The sequence below is a fragment of the Camelus dromedarius genome, chromosome 19 (genome assembly GCF_036321535.1).
Source record: "Camelus dromedarius isolate mCamDro1 chromosome 19, mCamDro1.pat, whole genome shotgun sequence".
In the NCBI taxonomy this organism is placed as follows: domain Eukaryota; kingdom Metazoa; phylum Chordata; class Mammalia; order Artiodactyla; family Camelidae; genus Camelus; species Camelus dromedarius.
Window position 1 is genome coordinate 16,993,331 of NC_087454.1, and position 27,684 is coordinate 17,021,014.

Genomic DNA, 27,684 nt, shown 5'->3' on the forward strand with positions numbered 1-27,684 from the left:
GCGTCCCTGGCACCTGGCGCATTGCAAATTCTCACTGAATGTGTCATGGATGAGTAGATGAAGCAAAGCGGTCCAAAAATGATTTTATATCCATCCAGTCATACTTTCTTTTGGCCATACAGTTATACTAAGAGTGGTCTGAAATTGGGGTTAGTTCCATACATCCTGTGGTTTTATTTGCACACATTTGTACCACACGTTTAAGATTAAGTCATAAACGTAACTTTCCAAAGGGAAAGATTTCCCCAGGAGGCAGTGTTTTCTGCCCTGATGCCTGCAGTCATCTATAGATCTTAAAGCTAAGTGTGGTTCCTTTATGTTTTTGCTGTTCTATTTCAGCACGTTGGTTTTACAAAAACCATTTTCTGTAGATTATCAGTGTATTACATATTAATGGTAAAGATTTAGAAGACACTGAAAAATATAATTAAGAAAGCAAAAATTACTTGCAATGCTAGTACCAAACCATCACAAGGCTGTCACTGTTGACAGTTTGGTACTCATCCTTCCATACTGTTTTCTGCCTGCACATAGTTTATTTACATAATGTATATGTGCAATTACAGTGTGCTTACTATCGCGTAAGCTTCCCCCCAACCCCTGTAATAATTGTGATCTTTTGTGTCAGTAAAAACATGATCACTTTCAATGGCTTTGTGATAGTCCAGCATATGCAAATATTCCCTAATTTATTTAAATGATCTGTTGTACATTTGGATCATTTAAAATTCTTCAGTAGTGCAAAGAATGCTAACGTGACTTCTGTGTCTAATTATCAGTCATGTGTTAGTTTCTTCTTAGGAGAAATTCCTGTGAGTAGAATTGCTAGATCAGAGTTGGCACAATTTTTTTAAAAGCTTTTTCTGATATTTATTGTCGAGTTGTTCTCCACATATTTTGTACAATTGTCTTTACACTCTCACCATCAGTGGATCATATTCTCTTTTTAAATTGTTTTTCAAGCACAGCAACAAGGGTTCTGATACTTTAATTTTAGTTTCTTCAGTTACTGCTTAGGCAGCTTTTCCTATCTTGTTCCTTGGTCACTTGTATTTCTTTTGGAGGAAACTGCTAGGTCCCCTCCTTTCTTACTCTTCTATTTACAGTGCTAGTTTATTTTCTTTATTCATATGAATTCTCCACACATTAAAATTTTGGTCATTTATCATGTGTTTCACAGGTCTAAGTCTTTTTTAAGGTAGAGTTTAAAAAAAAGATTATTTATTTAAATTTATTTGTTCATTACTATAAAACAAATAGAGGGATATGATGATCATTGATCCTCCTGAGGGCAAATTTGGGTTTTGAGGTACCTCAGCACCCCCCCATTCACTGATGTCCCTGTCCCTCCTCGTGTGATGAGAGTGGGGAGGTTCCCCAGACAAAGCTGGGTTCCTCAGCTTCCTCCTGAGTAAGGACAGCCTGCATTCCCTACACCCTTCACAAATAAAGATCAACACTTTTATCTGTTCTCTGCAATAAAATGTGTTTGAGAATTAATATTGTTTTATAACATGTGACCCGAAGAATTTTAAGTTGCCCTTTCTAAGATGTATATCTTGAAATGTTGCTTTTTTTTTTTTTTAAATTGATTTCTTAAAGGATTCTAGTATTCTTGCAAACTGTCACAAAGGATCTGAAAGGTTTGCAGATTCAGAATAACTCAGATTAAATTGCAGTTTTAAGCTTTTGCTGAATTTGACTAACATTTATATTTTAGTTCTATGAAAACATTTATATCCATGGCTCCATAATTCAACACAGATTTTTTTTATCTCTCCATGACATCCACACTGTCTCCAAATACCCTTTCTCTTCCTCAGATGTTAGCTAAGTGATAGTTTTCTGGATTTCTAGTAAATGTCCTGCTGGTTGCCAGATTATGTCAGTGCAGGGCCATCTGGTACCACCTTTTTCCAGCTGTAAACACTCCAATAATAAATATGAAGAACGGTCAAAATCACTAGACAGCCAGAATCAAGACTAGCATGAAAATCTGTGTGTAGTTTTGGTTGTAAGAGCCCTGATTTTTTTCCATCCTGTATTTTTGTAATTTCCTGCTATTCGTGTGCTTATTAACACAGACCTCGTGTGGATAAGGGCTCAAGAGATGGGGGAGGAAATCCTTCATTCTGTTTCAGTAGCATGAAGCTGAGTGCATAACATGCTTCCCTCCCAGTTCTCTTCACGTGTTGGCTAACTGCCAAGTGCCCACACTTACCATGGAGCGTTTTGCTATCAAGACTAAATTCACCTTCTAATTTTGGAATTTATTTATTGAGTTTTGTTATACCTCACTAAAGAAATAATTTTACAAAAGATTTTCTTGATGAGAGTCTGGTGTTTGCCATATGTCTTGGACTCAATTATTGCATTACAAAAATACATGGATACAGCCAATAACAGGACAAACTGAAGGAAACTGGTCATTTAAACAATCATAGATGTTACCTCCAGAAATTGACCTTTTCTGTGGGCCATTGCAAGTTCCTTTTATCTAACGTCGTTAATCCACTCTCCACCTCCTTCATTGCCAAGCTCTTGTTTCCTACCTCTTTGATACAAGTACTGAACTCCCTAGGCTGTGATTGTTCAGCTCTCTGTGTCTCCCCCTGGACTGGCTTTTAGAGGGTAAGATAGTATCTAGGTAAGTCTCAGAGCTCATACCTAATATACAGTGGGCTTTAAATAAAGATTTGTTGCATTGAATAAATATTCCTTGTATAACATTCGCTTTTCATCCTGGAGTGTATTTAGTTTCTTTCCTGATGGTCTTTGAACTTTTTGAGGGCAAAGAATGGGTCTTACTTATATATACCTCCCCAGCCCCAGCATTTTGTAAACGTGGTATGAGCAATTTAATAAATGTTAAGTTGATAGCCAAAAAATTTTTCCTTGTACTTAAGGAAAATATTTTCCCCTCTCTGCCTCTGATTCTTCTCTCTACAAACCCAAATGCACACTCACCCTCAAGAAATAGCTCAGGAACCTTCATCAGACACACACTGGAGTTGGTTCTTTGTAACTCTGAAGGAGGAGGATGAGATAATAACCCCTTCAGTATCACTCCTGAAACACTCTGAACTCGCAGCAGAGAACTCAAACCTCAAACCCTCAGCTGTTTTCTTTTTTCCTGCAGTGCCTTCTTGGGTCCTGCTGCCGTGACCGGTTCTGGCCTGACCCTCATCCCTTATCCTGCCCAAGGCTCTGTCCAAGTGGGGACAAAAAAAAAAAAAAAACCCTGTTTCCCTTTAGGATGGTTAAGATAGGTTGGGATTTTCAAGAAGAATTTTACTGAAAAACAAAAACAAAATGATTTATAAAAGTATACCCAATTTAAAACAGCCGTATTTCCAAAATACACAATTTAGAGCCATGGACATGAAGAGCTTTGCAAAATCCCATATCTCTGTCATCTTAAGAATAACCATAAGTGATGTTGTGTGTACCAGTGAGGGGCCAGCCTCCTCTGGGCTTCCATTCTGAAGTGGCCTGATGAAAATCTACCCACCACGGGGTCCAGACTAACAGGGTCCTGAAGAGCATACCTCTCTTTTCACAGAACAATCTCACCCTCCTCATGTGTTTATTTGTTGTTTTTTGAGGTGATATTATCAGTTTGTTTCAGTTGACTTGAACTTGAGCCCTTTGTGTTATGTATACAAAAAGTGCCTAGAGTGTTAATTATTTTCCCTTTGATTGCTTCTTCCATTGTGCACAGATGATTTTCTCACTCTTTGTTTTTTTTAAAACATTTTTATTATTGAGTTACAGTCATTTTACAATGTGTCAAATTCCAGTGTAGAGCACAATTTTTCAGTTATACATGAACATACATATGTTCATTGTCACATTTTTTTCCTCTGTAAGCTACAAGATCTTGTGTATATTTCCCTCTGCTATACAATATAGTCTTGTTTATCTATTTCACTCTTTGTAAAAATCCATTTCAGTCTAAATTCTGGCTTGGACTGTAATACAGTAAGTAGAGGAGCACATTCCTATATTAACTTCCAGGTACTTTCAATAGACTTAAGTATCTGAATTTACATCTGTGTCATTTAAATACTGTACACTGAGTCAAGAATCACCTGGCAGGATTAAGAGGAGGATAAAAATGATCAGTTCAATTGCTTGCATCATTCTAAGACTTCAAAGTGGAATCCTTTCTGGCTGCATCCTTAGAAGTGGAGCAAAATGAAGTTGATTCCATTTCTTTCTCCTACTCAGTGAGTTGGTTGTGTCTGTGACTCACCTGTTCTTCCTGAGCAGATGTCAGAAGACCTTTTGGGGATGGTGCTTACGGTTAACTTCAGTCCTGCAATTTGGTGGGGTAGCTGGACCATTCATAGAAACTCACAAACCTGATTTTGTTCCCTGGAGTAGCAGTTGAGCCTGGATGTTCTCGATGTTGCAGGGGTGAACAGCCTTTTTCAGTCACTCAGTGCCAACCCGTTGACCGCCACCACCCTTACCCATCTGGACCTCTCAGGGAACATCCTTCGCGGAGATGACCTCTCGGTAGGTTTTCTTTTCCTTACTGCCTTCTTCAAAGAAGCTGGACTTAATCAGCCTGGATTAATTTCTAAACAGGACTTTGTGACGTACTTTCCCACACCTCCCTCATCATGACCCCTTAAAATCGTTGACTTATGAGATGATGAAGTATTTTAGAGACTTCCTTCATTAAATGTAGTCTGTCACATAGATTTTTTTTCCTCACTTAAGGTTGTTCAAGTTTAAATTCTTTTTGACAATACTTTTTCTGAAGGAGTATTTTGTTTTCATTTCAAAACAGTATTGCACCTGTTAACTTTGCCTGATAAGACAGATTGGAAACATAAAGTGAATTATTTCTTCATGGAATAGTATTGTAGGAAGACTGGTGGCTTTTTTTTTTTTTTTTTTAAGTAGCTTGTGATTGAAAGGGGATATTGGGATTCACTTTAGCCCCATATTCCATGAATACAATAGAGAGAGGGGAGGGTTAGGAATCAGCTGGGGCCAGTCTTGAAGGTTTGAGGGTGAAGGCAAACAGTCTCCCTTCAATTATAACAAGATTCTTCATGCAGCTGAATCAGTAATAAAAATGTTTGGCTTACTGATAGAGTGAGTTAGGTATGATCTCATCACCACATGGGATGAATGGTCCCCTCTGGTCATCAGGGTAGAATTTAGAAGAAATACTCCCTTACAGCAGGGCCTACAGCACATGAATTCCTTCAAAAGACTGTCATTTACATTCTGTTGCTTCATGGGACTGAAAAACTCACTGAAATTTATTCTCATTTCTCTTCTGGTTTTACTTCCCTTGTAAGACAGGGAATGTTGCCACAGCCCTTACACTTGAACTCGTTTACATGATACTTGCTTCCTGCTGTGCCATGACTTTTTCAATGCGTTGTCCAATGGTGGCTGTCATCTTCACTGATGACTCATAAATCTGCTCCTTCCCAATATGAAACAAGGAGTCTGATGGGAAACCACCAAAACGTTACAGTGACAGAATAGGGAGAAGGATATAAGAGCCTGAAGATTTAATTATAAGGCCACTGAAAGAGGGGCCTTAAAGGTACCCAAGACAGCAAAGTAGCCGGCCAGGAGTCTTGTCCCAGCTTGTCCCTGGGGAAGGGGGAAGGGGAATGATGAGGCCAGGCTTCCAGCCCCGGACAGGCTGAGGTTCCAGGAGTCCTTCAGCAGGTGCAGGGAGGGGTGTACTCAGCCCCGTGCCTTTTGGGAGAGAAGCCTAGCAGGGCCCGCTGGAGAAGTGTTGGCTGTAGGGTCTGGTCACCGCCCAAGGGTGATTAGAGCTCCCCCTGCTGGTGGCCAGAATAAAATCACAGTGCCAGGCAAAGACAGAATCCGATTTTCATTAAGTGAGAACAAAATTATTTTTCTGAATCAGAACTTTTCAGAATATAGTACGTTCTGTGTGTCTAGTTATTCTGAAGTGTTTCCAGACTCATCTTTAACTCTTTTGAATTCCTGGCTGAAGAGGAGCTTTCTCAAACATCTATAGCAAAGCTGCTACACTTAGGTGTCTTTGCTAAGGACTAGAACATCTCAGCGTAAGCTGGTTTGTTTTTGCAAGTATCTCATGGCATCCAGTGAAGCAGAGCAGAATTTAGCTATTTGCCCTGTGCCAGGAGCTTGGACTTGGTTTGTTACTGGTGGATGCTGGCAGCTGCTACTCACACAGGACAATTTAAGAACAACAGAGTTATTAATTTTATTGTTTTGATAGCTTGCAGGGGCATGAGGGGTAGTTGAGGCATTGAGAACCCCTGGAAACAAGTGTCTTACTATAAGTGAGATGTAAAAAAATCTAGGAGTGGGGAGGGTATAGCTCAGTGGTAGAGTGTGTGTTTAGCATGCATGAGGTCCTGGGTCAACCCCTAGTACCTCCATTAAAAAAATACATAAGTAAATAAATAAAATAAACCTAATTAACACCCCCCCCAAAAAAAGAACCTGAACAAAACCAAACCCTAGTAGTATTGCCTTTCTTGTTAGATTTTGAAAGTAGGCTTGAAAAATGATTTTGTTGCACTGAAGAGAATATAGCCTGAGACCACCATCCTGTGGTTCAAATTCATATTAGTGGCTCCTTGAGCAGTTTCAGAAGTGATTGGCATTTTGATAGGGTGACTGCAATTCAGGTAGGATTTCAGTCTTAGCAGTTAAAATTAATTAGCACTGTCCCAAAACTGTATAATGAAAATGGAGCTAATCAGGAAAACCAAGTCATATGTTAACAAAAAGGGGATCTAATAGCCAAGACTCCATTTGGCCTCTTTTTAACTTAAACAAAATTTAAAATAATCTTTGGAGTTTTGCTCTCAGGGAAGGGAATGGAATGACAGGAAATTCTGCTAATCCCCTTGGGAAGAGCAGAGAATGATCCTGGGAGGATATAGGCAACTTTATTTTAAAATATTAACTGCATCGTGTGCACACACAGGCGCGTGTGTGCATGTGTGTTTCTGGATCCTAATATGTTTGGTTTTTGTTTTTTATTTCAAGTCCATGTACAGTTTTTTGGCCCAGCCAAATGCCATTGCTCACCTGGATTTATCTAATACAGAATGTTCCCTGGACATGGTAATATTTTTTTTGTATTGCTTTGGGGGGTGGTCTCGGAACAGCTATTTAGATGGCAAACAAGGGACTTTCTCTCCCATAAAATTTTCCCTTAGTCCTAGAAATATTTGAAAATAAGAGTGCCTCGTTTCTTTCTCAGGTCTGTCGAGCCCTCCTCCGTGGATGCCTTCAGTACTTAGCTGTGCTCAATCTCTCCAGAACTGTCTTTTCTCACCGGTATGCATCCATTCTGGCTCTCGTCTCGGAGTATCTTTCTCTCAGAGAAATTTGTAGTGAGATGAAAACAGGGCGATAAAGGGTGAACGTTGTGCATGAAAGAAGGAGATGGTGTTAAACCGTTATCTATGAATATTAGGTCTTGAAAGTTCAAGTTTTTGTTATATCTTTTTTCATTGCAGGTCATTGTTCACATCAGTAACTCCAGCCTACCTGTATGAATTATATAGTAATGTGCTATTCCTCCTACGTGGACAGGCATTCTCTTAATATCTTTAAAACCCTTCTAGAGGGGTCTATAGGTGTTTCTCAGTAAAGTCCTTTGAAGTAAGTATCAACTGTCTCCGGGAAACAGAGTAGCAGTCATCCCAAAGCTGATGCGTTTTAATTTGTGGAAGTGGAGGACCAGCCTAAGTACCTCACTCCTCCCTTCCTGACTTAGAATTGTTGTGAAGTCAGGCAGTAGATTAGAAGCAACAAGTATTCACACACATGCAGCAACTTAGAATGGGAGAATGCAGAAGAATTATGAGAAGGACGTGGGTTGTGTAAGTGTGGAGTTCTGGGACCATCTAATGCTCAACCCTTAGCATTCGTAATTATTACTGCAAGTCGTAAACGATGTTTTAGTCATTATATGCTCTTTAATAACATGGAGGATTGTTTAATACTATAAACATCTCCTTTTTTTAATTGGTTAACTTTTTAAAAGCTTTACATATTCAGAGAGTAAGAGTCACTTGTTTGGAAAACTCAGATTTCAGCAGCTTTATTCTACAATTATGCCTCATAAATGAGTTATTCTATATTTTAAAGTACTCGTGATCCATTACTTCAACAGTGATGTAAATCTTTACAGTAGCAAAAATATGCTACAGATACCTCAATAGGATATGACCGGAGAGTGCCTAATGTAGGAGATACAGTGGTGGGAGAAATTGAGTGTTTTCTAAGATACTTTATTTTGAAGGCCTTAGAGGGTATTAAGTTGACCACCAGTCAGTTCATGTACTGGAAGGTAGCTTATGAAGCCATGCTTTGGTGGAGCTGGAATTGACTAAGGAACTGGGTTAGAAATGATATCATAGACTATGTGGATTTTTATCTCATTAGCTCTTTTGAGTTCGTAATACTGTGAATTCTGTTATGACTGATCTTCAGTTGAGCTATTAAACTTATGGAGCAGAATTGTGCTAACAAATTGCCTTGTCTTCCAAATGAAAGATTGTGATTAAATTGTTCAATACCCAGGACCTTACCTAGATATAATCATAGAAAGCCCTTGGTAATTAAGTCAAAACTGCTACATTTACACTGAGCTGTGGATTGTTAGCCAGGCTATTCATACTTTTGTTCACAGATCATTTCTAAGTGTAGCAGTTAGGAGAGGTCAGGTTGTTCCAGTAACAAATGATCCCTCCAACTCACCACCCTCTCCATAGCTTCTAGCAACAAGATTTTGTGACATGTCGTTTATGGGCTGGCCACATCAACTTCACTCTGGGAGGCAGAGCAATCTCTAGAATGTTGACAGTCGCATAGCAGAGGAGAACGAATCAGGGTAGCGCACATGCTGGTAGGTCAGACTTCTCTCTGAAAGTCACGAACATCGTTTCTACTCACAGCCTGTTGGCTAAATGGACTTGTGTGGCCAGGCCTGCTGTTGGTGAGATGAAGTATCACCCTCCCTCGGAAAGGGGCGGTGAATTACCGGGGAACATTGGAACGCTGGGCACCAAGACAAAGTAGCAGGAAGAAAACTATATTCAAAGAATAATTTAACCACATTTGCTCATCAGAAAATGAACAGGCGGATACAAGCAGATATCATTCTACTATATGGAACCAGGGTTGTTTGAAACATCTAATATATATTCTACCAGAATTCTCTTTCCTCTTAAATTTGTTTTTCATCCTCTCAAATAGAGATTCTGGTTGCTGAGCTGTTTCTTCTCAAATAGGCTGAAGTTGTCTCATTTTAAAAATACTGACAGGTTGCCTAGACCTCTGTACGTAAAATATTGTTGAATATTCTGTGGGTGGGCTAGACGGCTTGGTTAGCCTCTGCCCTGAGATTCTGTGGCTCCCTCCACAGAATATGAATAACTGTATTAAATGAGTGTTTACTATACATCAGGCTAAGTACTTTAATTACTCAGTCCTCCCAACAGTTCTGCCAGTTAGAACAAAACAAACAAAGCATTCATATTCTAATTTTGACCCTGGAATCTTGTTTTCCTTAAACCCCCATAGAGTGGTGCTGACTCTGCCTTCTTGTAGAGTTGTGTGATTTGATCCACTTACTTCCCACTGCAGTAGCAAAGGACATATTTGGAGGTTATAGCCATTTCCTTTTGAAGTTTTGTCTGCATTCTAATATTTGGCCTGAAATAATTAGATGTGTGCTTTGGATACAAGAGCCGAACAGGATATTTGTCATCCAGATTTCATACCAGTCAGACTTGACAGCAGGTCACAATCTTGTTGCATCTGAGACATGCTACATCTAGAAATATTGCCCAGTGCAGAAGGCCACCTTCAGCAATCCAATGCCACCCAGCGGGATGGCTCTTTAAATTGGTAAGAAAGGTATATTGTCTTTAATTTCTTATTTCTTAAAAATCTGCACATGGAGTTTCCTAAAGATCAGGAGGTAGAAAGCAAATTTCTTGACTACAAGAATAGGAATAAAATGTTTAAAGGACTTAATGAGATTTCTTAACTTCTCTTACATCATTCCTTCAAGTATATTGAATTTATTTATTTAACTCAGACATCTTCTTTTTACCTGTAAATTTCTGCTGAAGATATAACCGATTGATGGATTATTTCACAGTGTCTGAATAAGCAATGAATGATTTTGCCAGTTTGGAAGTGGGATGCTGAGATGGAGGTTTAACTGCCAGGATGACTCTCCTGTTTTTATTTTTCAGGAAAGGAAAAGAAGTACCCCCATCTTTCAAGCAGTTTTTTAGTAGTTCTCTGGCTCTGATGCACATCAACCTTTCAGGCACAAAACTGTCTCCCGAGCCCTTAAAGTGAGTGATTAATTCGTTTTCTCCAGTGCTTTTAAAGTTCAGTTTGTTATTATGAATGTGCTTTGGGGAAGGGGAAGAGGCATACAATTCTAAAACAGACAAGGCAGATGAAAATGCCTTTTTACTTTGGGGCACAAAAAGAAATCAGATTCTTTTTGAGTACATTGTGCACTATTGATATTATTGCATCTTCTATGAAAAAAAAATCTTTCTTGGTTCGTGACCTTGGCAGTGCTCATTGATCTATAAAAGTTGTGCTCCCAGGTACCATTGCCTTTCTATTGACCTCTGTTTAGTTCTTTTTGGGTATGAACTTGTGTGTGTGTTTTAAAGTCTATTAGTTCTAAATATTTCTACTAGCAGTGTTAATCAAACTCTGTACACACGTGTGTGCAATAGAACCATTTTTTTCGATGCTTTGGTTTCTAAATTACCTAGATATCTATCTGTTTGGTATTTTTACTTGGCAGCCAACTTATGTTGCAGGTTAAGATCCCCAGTGTAGGTGTAGTGGTGAGGTTGAGCTTTTAATTTTTTTAAATTAAAAAAAAATTTTGGGAGGGGATTAGGTTTATTGATTGATTGATTATACTAGGGGATGAACCCAGGACCTCATGCATGCTAAGCACATGCTCTACCACTGAGCTATGCCTTCCCCCACAAAGTTGAACTTAGAATAATTTGTTATCCTGGAATTTCTGTTCACCATTGTCAGAGGTAATCAAAAGGGCTATAGAATCTAATTCTCTCTGAGTCAAAAGAACTCATTTTCAAGTAGTTATCAATATGTACATTGTCAGATATGTTCAAATGTATGCAGATTTCTCTTTCCCCAGCTGACATTAAATGTAAATCAGCTTTAATTTTTCCCTTGTAATTTGTATGAAATGTTAAAATCAATGTCTGCTATTCGTTTTACTGGAGAATTAATCATCTAATTTGTAAATTGCCTTTTCTTTTTTCTTTTTGAGAGGTGTGACATTCTTGATTACAGTATTCCACGAAGTACCATATCACTAAAACCATCGATACCTTTAAGAATATGGATTCAGCTAAGTGCTAAAAACGAACAAACAAAAAAACTTGATGTTACAACAAGCCTTTTAAAAAACAACAACATTGAATCTGTATATTAGAGATCTCTAAATGTAACAGCTGCACATAGTTTGTATGGATATTAATAAAGCTATCAGAATCAGTATTCTGAAGGGGATCCGTTATAATTTAACCACACTCATTTACTTATTCATTCATTCAGCTGGTACTCATTGAGCATTTACAATGGGCTGGATACCAGGAGTGCAGTGGGAAAGCAAAACCAGACTTGATCTTTGCCCTCATAGTGTATCAGCGGTAGATTAGAATATTCAAAGTAGTTTTAGCGATAGGTACGTGGTATTCTAAGACTTTGAATACTGTGGATTCCTGTAAAATACAGTGTAGTTCCTCATTCATTTAGTGCAGTTGATTTTATAGAGTAATGCTCACCACAACGTTGGATTTACTGTACTTTATTATAGATACAGACTTGTAAATATGTATACTTAGAAGTTATTTTGTTGGTGTTAAATCTTGTGACCTGTTGTTATTTATGTGACTGTTCAGTAATGTTAAATCAGTACAGGCAGCCCTCAGAGTTTCCCAGTTTGGTTCCAGACCACTACAATAAAGTGAATATTGTAATAAAGCAAGTCACACAAAATTTTTGGTTTCCCGGTGCATATAAAAGTTAGGTATACACTATACTGTAGTTTATTAAGTGTGCAATAGCATTATGTCCAGAAAAATGTATATATCTTAAATGAAAAACACTTTATTGCTAAAAAAAAAAAGTTAACCATCAGCTGAGCCTTCAGCAAGTCATGATGTTTTTTGCTGGTGGAGGGTTTGAAATATTGTGAGAATTACCCACATATGACTTGGAGACATGAAGTGAGCAAATGCTGTTGAAAAAATGGCATCAAAAGACTTGCTCGTTGATACATATATGTTCATGTATGACTGAAGCATCGTGCTGTACACCAGAAATTGACACAACATTGTAAACTGACTAGACTCAAAAAAAAAAACAACAGACTTGCTCAATCCAGGAAGGCCACAAACCTTCAATTTGTTAAAAAAAAAAAAAGCAGTATCTGGGAAGTGTAGTAAGAAGAGGTATGCATATAGTCTCTTCAGGTCTGTGGTTACTCAGTAAAAATTTTAATGTGAGGGAAAAAGCTTTGTGGCTGAAGATTCTGTAAACAGTGTTCCATATGTGCATTTAATGTGATTCCGTAATGTGAAAAGATATAACAAACAGAGGTGCTTGGGTTTACCTGTGAGGGGGTGAGGGCTGGATGGGACTGGAAAGCGCTGCCCTGAGTGAGATGCAGAACCGGGTGCTAATGCACAAACCGTCACCCGCAGTGTTGACAACAGCAGCGGGGAGGTATCATTGTCCCTATTTTATGGCTGAGGAAATGGAAGCTCAAAGATAAGTAATTTGTCAAAAGTCCCTGTCGCAGGTTGGATTTTCTGGGAAACCAACTCAGAGACGGAGCTTAGCACGTGGGACACTTATGAGGAAAGGCTCTTGGAATCCTGCCTCCGGAGTGGGAGGCGGGAGGACAGCAGGATAGGACAGAGGGGAAGTTGAACTGGGGCCGTTACGGTGAAGGGGTCAGTGGACCCAATGGGAGCTTGGTAGCTGGAGTGGCCCTTCACAGAGCTGTCCTGAGTTGGGGGCGGGAGGCTGGGCCTTTGTACCCCTGTGTTGACCAGTCCTTGGATACAGGCTGCCCCTGAAAGCTGATGTGACCTTGGACGAGGCACTTTTCTTCAGCTGAGACAGTTCCAAAATGGGACTGATGGCTGCGGGGACTCTGGGAGGTGCACTGCAGCCTCCACCTCTGTCAGCAGGGGACACCGGCTCAGCCCTGTTCCTAAACCCATGTCACATCCCAATGCACCCAGAGGGCCAGAGGGAGACCCTCATTTTTAAAGAGTTGAGATCAGTAGCTGTAAGAGAATAAGCCAACGAAATGCAACTTCTTTTGAGAGTAACACTAAGTAGTTTACAGAAGTCCCCCACTTAATTTGGGTTCTTCAAAAGCAACACAAAGAACAGAATTGGTTATTTCAGAGTTGTGTTTTTCCTTGGAGGCTCTTTTCCATCTATTTTAAAGTAGTTCCAGGGGTTTTAATGAACATGGTGACACTGTTCCTTAGTGTTTCCTAAAATTTCCGGAACAGTGTTGTTCTTGCGTGTCCCAAGGATGCTGCCTGCTCCAGCGTCACTCAGAGTGAGGCGCGAGCCCGCATTTACTGCTCATTCTTACTCTTTCACCTCCTCTTCCCTGTGCCCGCCTCCCTCCCTGCCACGTCGTCCCCTTCTCCCAGACCCCATAGCCCTGGCCAAGTATTTTAAATAAAGCTTTTAAAATGGAGGGGTGTGCTACTCCAAAATTAAAACTAGCATTGCATATCCAGAGCTGGGGAAATGAAATGCAAATTCTTTTCTTAAGCAGTTTGGCCCTAATGATTGAGGGTCAGATTGCCAAGGCAGTTTACAGTAGTTTAAAAGAAACAACACACCTTGTGATAAAGTTTCCCTCCTGTGCCTTCGATGCTTTGTTGTTCTGTTTTGTTTTGTTTTACTAGGGGCAGTTCCTGTGGGTTATTTCTATTTCCTTGTCTCATGAGTCATTACCTCTTAATCACTGACCTTCTACAGTTAGGTATCTGAAAGGATGCCTATTTATTTCCTTGGCCTTAATCTACACATCAGAAAAGTAAAAAGAATTTTTCCTCTGTCTAAGTATTATAAAAATACAATGTTAAAATCTGTGGCTAAATCCTAGAAACTTAAAACTTACAAATCAAGGGACTTCTTTGGTACTGTCCTAACTGTCATTTTTTAGATGAGAGCTAGAGACCCAGAGAGAAAAGATGAAGTGCTTAAGCCCACCCCCACTCCGTGGTCAGTAAGAGAGTTAGGGACCGGGGGACTGGCCTTTTGGTTCTCAGTACCAAGAGCTTTCAGTGGCTCAGTACTGCCCCCAAGAAAGAAAGGGTGAAAAGGCACTTTTTTAAGGGGAAGAGCAACGCTTTAATAGGTAATTGAACAGAGCCATGCACACAGGTGAGATATGCCCAACCTTTGGAACTGGATTAAAGGAAGGAAGAGAAACGCCCTTCCCTGCAGCCTCCTTGCTGACAGGGGTGCGGTTTGTAGTAGAAGCAGCCACGCTCTTGTGCTCTGCCCAGCTCAGGAGTTCTCTCTCCGTGGATGAGGCCAGAGACTCACTGGAAGAGGAGAATCTCCGAGACTTTGGCATGAAATAATCCCCTACCTTCCCACCTCCCCCTTACCCTGGGAGGTTTTTGGAGAATGCCGGGCAGAGGTGCTTTTCCTGGGAATGTTGAGAACAAGTCATCCCACCCCCAGGTGACAGGTGTCTTCCTTCCGCTCTCTTGTATTTACGATTGTCTGCCTTGTATTACGGTTATTTGCACAAATCCTCTCATGCTCTCCTCACAGCACCTAGTTGAGGGTCTTTGGTCCTTTTGGTGGAATGTAATGGATGTGGGTACACCTGTGAAATTTTTGTTTCAAGCCTCTTCAGTGATGTTGAACTTCATAGAACTGACTTGTGAAAGTGAAATTGATTCATATTCTTAGAGATGAGATCCGTCTGAGTAGCCCAGTCTCCTCGATATGCAGATAAGAAAATTCCTTTGCAGAGCAGTGATGGGGTTGATCCTGGGACCAGCCAGTAATTGGATAGACAGGCGGGATCCTGCCCTTAAACTCCAGACTTGAGTCTCATCTCCCGTGTTGTTACACCCTCACCCATCCCACTGCTGTCAGTCCTGTAATAAACTCGTCTAGATATAATTTCCCATCCTGGAATCTTCTGGAGCCTGCCTTCCTCAGTTACATATTCAGTAGAGAAAACTAGCTTTACTTTGCTACTCAAATAACAATTGCCTAATAATGTTCTAAACATTATTAAAGGTGTTCTCAAGCAGATGCAGGTGGGAATTTAACTGTAATGAACACAGTTTAATTTCAGTGTGCAGTTAGGGACCCTGTTGGCTTATTTGCATAGGAATAGCAATCCTGTCAGGTTTTACATCTGTGATGGACCTGCTCTGTGCCAAACAGAAGAATGTTGCCATGTCATTTTTGTCACCACTGTTGGTTGGCAGAAATGCAGTTGGCATGTTAAGAAGTGAGATGGTTCTTGACCTATGATTTAGAAAAGGCGTCCCTCTTTGTCTGGGCTTTATCCGGTGTACTTAGAAATTTTCAGTGCAACGTGTGAAATTTTTATCTAATGCATGTGTGTTTCCTCCCCTCAGAGCGCTGTTATTGGGCCTGGCTTGTAATCATAACTTGAAGGGGGTCTCTCTTGATCTCAGCGGCTGTGAGGTAAGAACACCTTTGGACTGTGATAGATAATAGCCTGAAAATTGCTTTGCCTTTTTCCTGGAAAAAGTGTGAACGTGTGATTCTAGAGGGTATAAATGAAGCAGAAAAACCTGCGTTGTAGACGTTTCTGATCTTCTGTATTTTGCAAGTTTTATCTAAAAGCAACCATGGAACACCATTCAGAAAGCACTCAGATGTGTTTTTAATGACCCTTTCCCCTCCTTCTTCGTGCCAGTAGCTTAAGTATTTTATGATGAAGCTTTGAGATTTAAAAAGTTTCAACTAGCTTTACGGTCAGGAAAAGCGTACCGTACAGCTTTCCTTGCAGGGGACAGATGTGTGTAACCTAGCTTGGATTTGGAGAGTGGGAAAGGGAATGTCTGGCTCGTCATTAATTTTACTTTTTAACACTTTGATTTAAAAAAGGAAAATCAAAATGTTTCTCTAAATTATGTCAACTCTAAACACTTTCTATCAAAGAACACGTAGAGAAGAACTGAGACTAAAGTCTTCTGCATTTTAGAGGGTACCTGAACTGTTTCACTGTCTTGAAACTTTAAGTTTGTGTGGAGATTAGTAAGAAGATACCCGGGTATCAACTATCCAGCCTGTTCAGAGCCTGACTTTACCCAACATGTCGAACTTGGTGTCTTTTCTCAGGACTGGGGGTGGAAGTCTCTTTATTCCTACTCCTGGGCCTTTATCCCCACTGTTCTCTTCCCAAAACACTCTTGCCACGTCCCTCTTCTTCCCCAAGGCCTCCCTCTCTTTGAGGATCTAGTTCAAGTCTAGTCTCCTCCATACCTGCATCAGACTTCTAGTGTTCGATCTGAGTTTGGCCATGACTAGCTGTCCAGTCCTGGATGAGTTAGTTGATTTCACTGCATCTCAATTTCTGCATTTGCAAAATGGAGGCAATGTTAGTGCCTCTCCCAGTGGGTTGTTTTGAGGTTTAAAAGAGCTCTTCTTTGAAATTTGCTGCTTAGAGTGTCTGGTACCTACAAAGGTTGTTCAAGTGTCTTGCTTATGTATCTGTTGAATTTCTTCCTTGACTGCTTCAGCCCTTTGTGGTGGTGTTTTTTTCCAAATTGTCTAATACTTAATGATGGTGACATGCACTTGGACACTGAAGAACATAGTGCCTTCTTGCACAGTTATTAAATTGGCTCCTGTATGCTTTCCCAGGTAGGTCATGACTTTCTGGAGGGTAGTATTTGTGTCTTACTTTGCTTTGTGTTTCCCATAGCTGCTAACAAAATGCCAAGAACCAAGCCAACACTAAGTATTGAAGAGTAATGCTTTACCTGTCTACAAATTCCAGAAACTGGCGAGTCTGAAACCATCCAATTTGGATTATTACTGTAGGATTTTAAAATTAATTTTGAGTCGAGGTGAACACCAACTGTGTGTGTATCATTAGTGTTTTTGTTTGGGGGCAGGGAGAGAAAACCCCTAAAAACCTAATCTGGCATTGTGAAATTCTCATGTGTTAATCTGTGCTCTTTTATTTATAAAGTCAGACTGTAAAATAGATACCAGTTCTGGTAATATGAATTAGCTGTCTGTTTACTAGCACTTTAGTTAAGGGCATGCCAATAATAAAAACTTTTTTATGAGGGAGGGAGTAAGAAGAATGGAGATGGAAAGAGTTATTCTATCAAAAAAAGCAAGTTGGTATAAACTTGATTGCTCTATTAGGTCAAATTACTGAATTAGCTGTGACCAATATGTTTTCCTATCCTGATTAAAGATCATGATTGCTAACAGTGGAACATTCATTCATTTAATTCTGTGATCAAAACTAGAATGGACCATGATCATCTGATTCCTATGGAGGTCTAAAGAAGTTGAAATAATCCAGCTCACTAAGGGCAGAGTCATAATAAAAGCATGCTCTCCTGATTATTGTTAACACTGGTAGTTATTAGAATATTATGTGAATAGACATTTTCTTCTGAAATAAGTTGACAGGCACCATATGTCCGAAGAACACCGTTAGATTATTATACAACTTGTTCTTTAAACTCTTTTGTGAGCCTGTGGGGAATAACTTTCAAAAATAGTTATATTTAGTGAGCCATATAAAACTGACATTTTTATAAGTCAAAAATGGCAGACTGTTGGCAATTTTATGATTCCACAAATGGCTGCTAGACTTCTTCCTTTATAACTTTTTCTTATTAAGGCAGGAATCCAGATCTGATGGTGGGATTGGCCACTATTGTGATGATAATTCCAGCTTCATTTTAGCCTTTCCTTTATGAATTATAAAATGATGCCACTGAGATGGGGAACCCTTAAAACTACCATCTTAAAAAACCACATTCTTCCACCATCTTACAGCTTGAATCACAATCCTGGTGACCACGTTTATAAAGTCACACATTATACGTGCTGCTCACGAAAATTAATGAAACACAAAATCATTTTTCTAAATTAAAGAGTCTTGTTACATTTTTTCCTCTTAAAGCTGGATGTCCAGATTTAACTAGGTTTCACTTTGCTTGTCTCCATGATACAGTAAACCTCTCTCCTATAAAGGTCCTTAGAGTTACAATATTATCTGTGTAGAATGCTTGGCAACTTGAGTATTAACTACAACTCTTTAAATCAGTACTTCAGAGTTTATATAATACTCTTGGAAAAAAAGCTTTCACTAACTTGGAAGTTTAAAATTATACATGTGTGTATTTTTTTCTGTTCATTCTCTATTCAGCCACAGTAGACACAGTCTTCTCTGCTCTTAGCAGGCCAGTCAAAACCGTGGACGAACTCATCACTTAACCTTCTTTGATGGTCAGATAGATGCCCCCACTTATGGTGGTGGGGAATGAAACTTCACTCTGATGGCATTATCATCTTGGGAAGTCATTTCCTTGGGGTTGACTTACTCAAGATAAGGGGCTGACAGATCTGAAAGGAGTTAAATGTCTAACTGAGGTGTAATACTGGGGAGTGGGATGTGGGTACTGTATGTGTTCAGTGCCCCCTACAGATGCCTCAAAATACAACAGTCTACCCAAATCATGGAAGCAAAGAATGGAGGTGAAATACCCTGAAATCTTTTTTCATATTTATAAATAGATCACTTACTTTATTATAAAATAGCTACTCTCCACTGATTAACTTTAAAATCAGGTTTATGTGGGTGTCATAGAAAGTAAAGGACCATCTTCTAAGTTTATTGGGAGGAGAGAGAAAGTAACCTTGAAGTGGGAATTAAAATTGTCTAGACAGGAAACTTAGAATAACTTTAAGCAAATTATTTTGTTTTTTTACCATTTACTGGTTTCTTTACTGTTCATGTTTACCTTTCCTGGTGAGTTATCTTTGTCGCATTTGGGGGCTATTTCTGTATTGCCCTGAAGGAGGCATTTCACATTCATCAATTTGAATGAAAGAGATTTACACTCCATGCTATGAAAAAAAAAAAAAAGCATCGTGCAAATATTTATAAATTATGGAGTTGCTTTCCTACAACACAAACATCATTATTATTTAGAAACTTAAATCCGAAATTTGGGGCTGTAATCTTTTGATCTGTGAGGGCTCACCTAGTCAGGACTGAAATTTAACCTTATTTACAGATAACTTCTGTGCTTAGAGAAAACACTTAACCTGTTTCATATTAATTGTGATAACGTTTCATTTTCTTTCCCTTGGTCTTCTAGTACCAAAAAGGAGTAATCTTTTTTTCTTTGCAAAAAATTAGAAAATGACTCAAAGTAGTCAAGGGAGGCAAAAGAGTGTCATAGCGAAGGGCAGACACTTTGGAATCCAAAAGGCCCCCTTTGGAACCTGGCTCAGCCACTTGGCTTGTCAGGTGGTTTCCCTTCTTCCAGGCTTTGTCACCCATGGAATGGGGCTTATACTGTATCCACCGGGAACTGGTTCCAGCAGCTGCCATAGGCATCAAAATCTGCAGGTGCTCAGGTCCCTCATATTAGATGGCAGAGTTCAGTGAATCCAGCTGTCCTTCCGTATCTGCGGGTTTCCCATCCACAGATTAAACCAACTGAGGATTGAAATTCTGCGGAGGGCGGACTGACAGTTTGCAGGGCTAGTATTTGACATGATGCTAAACCTGGGGTACATGAACTGTTATCTGGGGAGGAACGGGGTTACCACAGAGGAGGCTTATTGTCAATGTCAGAAATCACAGCATGGGTCAGTATGGCTTTTTGAAAAATTTTTATTTAGAAGCCTTAAATTATTCTACCTTTACTGAACATTATTTTAAAAAAGTTTACCTTCAAAGCTATTTTAGATCTTTCAAGAAGACTTAGTCTCATCAATTTATAGGGACACCTGATTTTGGATACAGAGCAGTGTTGCCCCTCTGTGGCCAGACTTGCCTCTGAATGGCCTATGGGTGATCCTAATTCCCTCTCAAAGCATAAGGACTTGGTATCTGTGCAGATGTTCAAAGAAGTGTGTGTGTTCCACTGCCCTCAAGGTTAGTTCTGGAAGCATTAGGAGACTGTTTTGTATAGTGGTAGTGATGTTGGTGTTCATGAGTGTTCTCCCCCTGAATCCCTCTGCCTGAAAGGAGCAAAGTATATGCATTCTGGCCTGGGTTTAGATCTTATTACTTCCTAGTCATCCTTCAAGAGAAGAAGAAATAAGTGCTGGCACCGAATTCTTCAAACTTAATCTCCTTCCGAGAGAGAGGAATTTCTCTGAGACTTCAGAGAAAATGCAAAGGCTAATTATAGCTGAGGATTCGTTGCATGTCTGGATGTGGGAGTTGGTTCTTTTAAAGAAAAACTTTCCTGCACGCGATTCCACATTCATTGCAAGGTGCTTTGATGATGGGTAGAAAAAAAGAGCATCCGATACTAAAATTTGTAACGAGGAGGATCTCACAGCAAGGGACTGGTAACTTGTGAGGCAGTTCCACTCGATTTGATAGTCACTGAGCCAGCTTTGAGGGGAGAAGGCGGGTTTGCTTGTGTGCGTTGTGAGTCATTGCTGCACCCCTCACTGTCCCTGTCCTGTCAGACTGGGCATGGAATGCAAAATGGAAAACGCTGCAGTGCAAGATGGATGTATAAAGCCATATAATAACCTGCAGCTATTTAGAAATGCAACCAACTCCATTCTCTTGGAAATGACTGTATATACAGTTGACCCTTGTACATCATGGGTTTGAACTGCATGGGTCGACTCATATATGGAGTTTTTTCACTAAATACCTACGTGGTACTACATGGTAGTTGGTTGAATCCCATGGGGAAGGAACCATGGTTACTAAGGGCAACTGTAAAGTTATACTCGGATTTTTGATTGTGTGAAGGCTGGATGCTCCTAACTCCCCCAACCCCTGAGTTGTTCAAGGGTCAATTTTGTGTGTGTGTGTGTGTGTGTGTATTTCTTAGGTTCTAAATTGCCTTATGGGATCAAACCTTGCTAGCAAGATGACATGTTGAACTGGATCTTCTCAAATCATTTTTTGTTCTTGGAGAAACCTCCGGTGTTCACAGTTTTATGTGAGAAAACTTCCCAGGATAGAAAATTATTTTTTATTAAAAATGGAACCCCTATAGAAGAAAAGTGATGAGTGGGGGAGGGTATAGCTCAGTGGTAGAGTGCATGCCTAGCATGCACGATGTCCTGGGTTCAAGCCCCAGAACCTCCATTAAAAATAAATTAAAAAACCTCAACCCCCCCAAAGATTAATTAAAAAATAAATGAATATAAAAAATTAACTGTTAAAAAAAGTGATGAATAGGGGAGTTGTTTTATATTTAAATCTGTAATATTTGCCACCTCTTTTTAAATGGCAAGTGTTCTTGGGGAAGGAAACTGAATTATTCAAAGTTTTCTACATTTTAGTTTTCCTTGCTTCTTGTCCATGAGGATAAATATGGGTATTTGGGTACTAGGTAGAACTATTCACTTAGAAGTATGAGTAACACCTGAAGTGTTCTACCTTCCTTGAGTGAGAGGACACTTCTCTCTTGAAGGAAATGTGCTTTTATTTTTAACATTTCAAAAAGTATTCAGTGATTGAGTTACATTTACTCCTCTTTGATCTTGCTTTTAAATAATGCTAGTGTGTGAGATCCAAATGAGGGTTATTTGAAAACAAGTTTTACATGCATACATACAGACACAGCCTGTAATTATGCAAACTCATTTAGAAGGATTTTCATTTACAGTAATGGAAAAGCTTCTTACTGTTTTGGGAAAGCTTTCACTTTGGGGGAATTTTAGGCATCTAATAACCTGTGAATTCAATTGAATGTTCTTGGTAACTAAAGATAAGCTGTTTTTTTATTTAAGTTTTTGATTTTTATGTAGGGAATTTATTTTAGGTGAAGTGCTTTTTTACATGGTATGTAGTGGTGTGAGACTTCGCTCGTCTGTCCTTACTCTGCTTGCTGCTGATAACGTTTTTTGTTTTTTCTCCTTGTGCTTTCCTTAGCTTGGCCACTGTGTAAGTACTTCATGAATTACTATATTAGGAAATATTGATACTCTTCAGTATTGGAAAATGTTAGTGTTATGGGTTTATGCTACAAATGTCAGTCAGGAGTATTTGTAAAATAAACAGAATCGAGCACTGAAATCTCACCTTTATTTTCCATTTTCACAAGTGGAATAATTTTACCGTACACTATAAGAAGAAGTAGAGATTTTCTTGTAGAAATTTGACTTCTCAACAGAGACATCACTGACAGCAAATAATGAAATTGTAAAGGCTTACGCACTTAACTTTTATCTCCTCACAGGCATAATTTTTTTCATGCTCTGAAAATGATTTATGTTTCTTTGAAGTGTTTGCCTAAATTATTTTTTGTTTTCACTTTGATAGACCCTACATATACATTCACTTCTTCACAACCTGGAGCAGTATTTCTCAAAACTATTCATGAGGAACCTGGTTGTCATTAGTTTTTTAATTTCCAATCTATCATAAACCAGTAGTTTGGCAAAAATGGAATAAAAATGAATTACTAGAAAGATTTAAAAAGATATAAAAAATACAAGCCCTCCATTTTTATTATTAGAGGCACCCAGCCTAAAATTATTCTTACTAAGGTTTCTGAAGTATTTATAGTCAATTTCTATACTTACTTAATTGCATTCAGTGACAAACTTGACAGACTACCCCCAGTCCGTGGTCCTCACTTTGGGTAGTAGGGTGTGCTGACGACAGTCTAGAGGTGGTGGCGTAAGATGGGCTCAGTGGGGCATTTGGGTAAGCTAGAGAGCACCCGAGAAAATAATGTGTCATGAAATGGACTTGCTCCCTCTTGGCCAGGGCTCCACACACAGGGTTAGCAGCCCTTCAGCTGTACAGTGGATTGGTCTTGGTTTCCCTGAAGAGTGTAGACCAGCCTCCTAGGGAGGTCTGCCTCTGTGTCTCACTGTCTGTGTTCAGAGCCCACAGTGACCTGCTGTTACCTTAAAAAATAGAAAAGGCTGAATTTAAACATCTGAGCTGAAATACTCGTGAATTAAGCGATCCCTAAGATCTGTGCAAAACTCTGCTTAACATACAAGCTGCCAAAGAAATTGGCAGGTTTTGGTCCAGAGTACCATAGAAATATTGCATCTAAAATAGTGAAATGAGAATTCTTGAAATTTTCACAGCTAAACCTGAACAAGTAGGAAGGAGCACCTTGTATTATAAATTTGGCATAGAAATTCATAGAAATGTTAGTTTTCTTAATAGTGTACCACATTCCTTGGTATGTACTGGGTTCCTAGTAAATGATCATTTCTTTTCTGTCATTATATAGTAAAATTTACTGAACAAAGAGCCACAGCTTGGGAAATGGTATCTTGCACAATGTTTTACACATAGTAGGAATTTTTGGTTTTATGGGAAAAGATGAAAAGCATTGGGTTTTGTAGGTTGCCTTTCTCTTTAGAATGAACGAGGTAATGAGATGAGAATAATTATTTGTCCTTAGTTTTGCTATGAGCCAGCCATGATAGTAATACTTAGATTAACATAACATATTTCTCTTCAGTGGCTCAGTGAGTTTGTACAAATCATTTTGCAATCACTTTCAGATGTTTACTCCTGCTTTATAATAGTGAGACCTCACACCATTGCTATAGAACAGTTAGGGATGGGTCCTTTTTGGCAGTGATTGACGTTCAGAGTGAAGTCTTTATTGTCTCTTTTGGTTGTTTTGCTGTTACTTGATGGAGAGTTATACCCAGAAATCTGTAATAATCAAAGAAACCAGTAGCAGTTTCTCATGTATAAAAGGGATTCATTGGGTTTCCAAAAGTCAGAAGTGAAGAATATTCTTGTGGGTTGACGGAGACTGTCTTGCCAGTGGTGATGGGAGTGGGGTGATGGGAGTATCTTTTTCCAATGATTCGCAGTCTTCTCTGATTTGGGAAACCACATAATAACTAGTGACTGGCTCTTTACCACTGATGATAGCTTTTTTGGAATTGATAAGTTTTCACTTTTTCTTTGGGACTACATCTAAGACTGTATCTTCTGTTTTTAATTTTTCGGTTATCCCTCCAATAGGTGACCACTTTACCCTGTGTTTGGTTTGTGTTTCTCTAGCTGAGATCTGGAGGTGCTCAAGTATTAGAAGGCTGCATTGCCGAAATTCACAACATCACCAGCCTAGACATCTCCGATAATGGTAAGTCAGAAGTTGGAGAAGAAAAAAAAAATAGAAATATTATTTCAATCAAGTGAGTAAAGGGAAAATAATCTTCTAACCCCATCTAGATGACACCTTCATAAAATTTTTATTTCACTTCTTGACTAATAGGACTTTTTAACTTAACAGAGTTTATTTATGGAATAATTCTGTGCCAGAGTCTTAGTAAGTTGAGCCCATGGCTAAAAATGCAGGGTTTGTGCAGTAGAACAAATTCAGTGAAAAAAAATAAGACCACCAATACATTGATAAAGATCTGAGTCCAGCCTTTTGCATTCTTGCTAGTAATAAAACTGAGGCCTTGTTTATTTATTCAGAAGCATGTTTCACTAGCTTCATTTCTGCTGATGATAGTAGCAGGTGAGTATGAACCTGTTAAATTTAGACAGGGAACCTTAACTGCAGTTACCTCCTAGTGAACAGGACGTCGGCATCTTCTCTTACAAAGTGATGGGGAGAGATGAAAATTTTTGCTATTATGCCTCGCTGTTCCTTGCTGACTTTATGTAGCCACTGATTGCGTAAGAGATTTGGTTAAGTCTTTGTAGAGAATGAATTTCTCCCTGTGAAATAATAGGACATGAACAGAGAACAAAAAGTACCTTTGGAAAAGAAACGATTAGAATCCCAGGGCTCTCAGGACAGTACGGAAAATCATCCAACTGCATTGTGCCTTTGTTTAATTGCGTTCCAGCTGAGAATTTGTTTATCTACATGTGTTTTGATTCTCCATTTACTCTGATTGTTTCCAGGTTTAGAATCTGACCTGTCTACCTTAATAGTGTGGCTCAGTAAAAACAGATCAATACAACACCTGGCATTAGGCAAAAATTTTAATAATATGAAATCCAAGTAAGAGTTTTGAATTTTTCTTTATATGACAATGATGAAAATAACCAGCCTCCTGAAAGCTTTTGATTTGATTCCACTGTCCACATCTTTAAAATCTCTTTAGAAATCTGACACCTGTGTTGGACAACTTAGTGCAGATGATTCAAGATGAAGAATCAGTGAGTATCAGTTTTAATACTTTTCCCTGAGATCTTTTGTTTGTTGCCTTTCTTACTAATTATGTCTACTAGGCTGTTGCTAATAGGCTTATTTATTTATTTATTTATTTATTTTTAATTAAAGTATAGTCCATTACAAGGTGTCAATTTCTGGTGTACAGCATAATGTCCCAGTCATGCATATATATATATACATTTATTTGTTTTCATATTCTTTTCATTAAAGGTTATTAGATAATTTTATCTCACATACATTTTCTATTATTGTTACTATTTTTAAATGCAGTGAATATTTATGCCTTAGTACAGTTGTAGAATGTATTTAAAATTTACTTACTCTTTACTTCATTCAGTTCATTAAAGAAAGATTGTAACTAATATATGAAAAGAAGTATGCATTGACTCCTAAGCCCATCTTTTAATAAACCTTACTACTTCTAGCTTCAGCTAATACACTAGTCTGCAAGCATGAATTTTTACTACCTAGTTGACTTTATAACCTTATATCATGCTGAGAAACAGCATATTGCTAATTTGAATTTTGTCTGGTAATTATGCAGAATTACAAGAGTTGTCAGAAAGTTGTCCCTCATCTTAAATTGTGTCTAGAGCTCTAATAATCCTTCTTACATTTCCCCCCACTTTAGTTGCTCCTGGCTAAGACTTGGTTCATTTAATTTAATTTCAAATAGTATCCTATTTTGCTGCCCCTAGGAGTGCATTAGAAAAAAAAAGACATTTTATGGTCAAAGCAAGAAGCACTCTACCATTTATTCCTTTCATTGAAACCTAGTGTATCACATCTTATATCTTACTGATTTTTTTTAAGTTTTATTTTTTATTGAAGTATAGTTGATTCACAATGTTAGTTTCGGATGTACAGCAAAGTGATTCAGTTATACATATACATACATATGTATGCACATGTATTTTCAGATTCTTTTCCATTATAGCTTATTACAAGAAATTGAGTATAGTTCCCTGTGCTATACAGTAGGTCCTTGTTTATCTATTTTATATGCAGTTTTATATATATGTTAATCCTAAACTTTACTGATGCCTTTTAAGATTCTATCCCTTTCCTATCTTAATCCTATTCGGCTACTTAAGAGCTTTTATGGTTCCTAAAATCCAAATCAGTTTGTATACTGAAGATTCATATTCGTGTTTCCTGATAGCTAGTTTGGTAGGTCACGAGTGATTTCCTATCACTCTGAATTATGTGAGATGTGTCACATTTATTCATGTGAGATAATGTCACATTTTAAAAAGGTAATCATTTTCCCTCTTGAATTCATATGGGGTAATAATAGCAGATTCTACTATAATGGTAAACTAAATTTTCCTGGAAAGCCACGGTTCCAGGAGAGATGGAGATGGTACTTTTCCTTGCTTGCTCTTGCCCGTACTGCTTTCTGGGGCTCTGATCTGGAGGGGGGGCAGGAGAAAATTCTGTTGTCCTGCCTCTTCATTGTGTGGATATAATTTCGAACCTGTGGGCTAGAAATGAAACTCATTATTATTTAATGAATCCAAGCACCTCTCTTTGTCTTCACTTGCTAATAAACCCCATATTTTGTTACTCTTATACTGGGTTATTAAAGTTAGAGGCATAATTAGAATACAGTTTACATGTTTCAGAATTTATGCAGTTTGTGTGACAGATTTAATTTGATTTTACACCATCCTGCTTTATTAGAGATTTTGATTTTCCCAGTATCTGTCCAGTTTGAAAAGACTGGGGAAGCCAATATTGTCGAATCCTATTTAATAGCCATCCTCAAATACTTGATTCTGAGCACATATTTTAGGAAAATTTATATTTTATGAAAAAAATATTTCTTAATTTCATGTTTTGCTTATTATTACACAGTGTTCTTCAAACTCTGTTTCTATAATTTTCAAAGTGTCCTACTTAAAGATAATCTTCATATTTTAAACACACCTAAAAACATATTTGCAGGTGGTAAAGTTTGCTGTGTAAATGTGAATTCTGTCAAGTTATAAATTTGAGAAGTGTGCCACTAATAACGTATGGTGAATACCCTTTTATGTTCATGTCATAGAAAAGTAGGTGGCTTTTTCAAAAAGCAATTACCTTCTATTTTTCCCCCTATTTCTGAATCAGTAATGTGCAAAACAATTTAAAATGATTAGGAGTTGAGTCTCGTCACTATAAAAATTCCACCAATAACTGGCACCGTGGGGCTCATTTTTTTTTTTTTTAAAGGTTTTTGCTTTTTATATTCTGACCTTGTGTT

General features: G+C 38.5%; 1 protein-coding gene across 8 annotated transcripts in view; it reads left to right on the forward strand.

Moving 5' to 3' along the window:
- CARMIL1 (capping protein regulator and myosin 1 linker 1) overlaps positions 1-27,684 on the forward strand; it is a 281,077-nt gene that overhangs the window by 164,829 nt on the left and 88,564 nt on the right. For all 8 annotated transcript variants that reach the window (XM_031435099.2, XM_010980137.3, XM_064476244.1 and 5 more), the window contains 8 exons: positions 4,418-4,521; positions 7,024-7,101; positions 7,241-7,317; positions 10,251-10,355; positions 15,702-15,771; positions 24,311-24,392; positions 25,166-25,265; positions 25,369-25,423. In XM_031435099.2, coding sequence (XP_031290959.2) covers positions 4,418-4,521; positions 7,024-7,101; positions 7,241-7,317; positions 10,251-10,355; positions 15,702-15,771; positions 24,311-24,392; positions 25,166-25,265; positions 25,369-25,423 — 671 coding nt within the window. The remainder of the gene's footprint in view (positions 1-4,417; positions 4,522-7,023; positions 7,102-7,240; positions 7,318-10,250; positions 10,356-15,701; positions 15,772-24,310; positions 24,393-25,165; positions 25,266-25,368; positions 25,424-27,684) is intronic.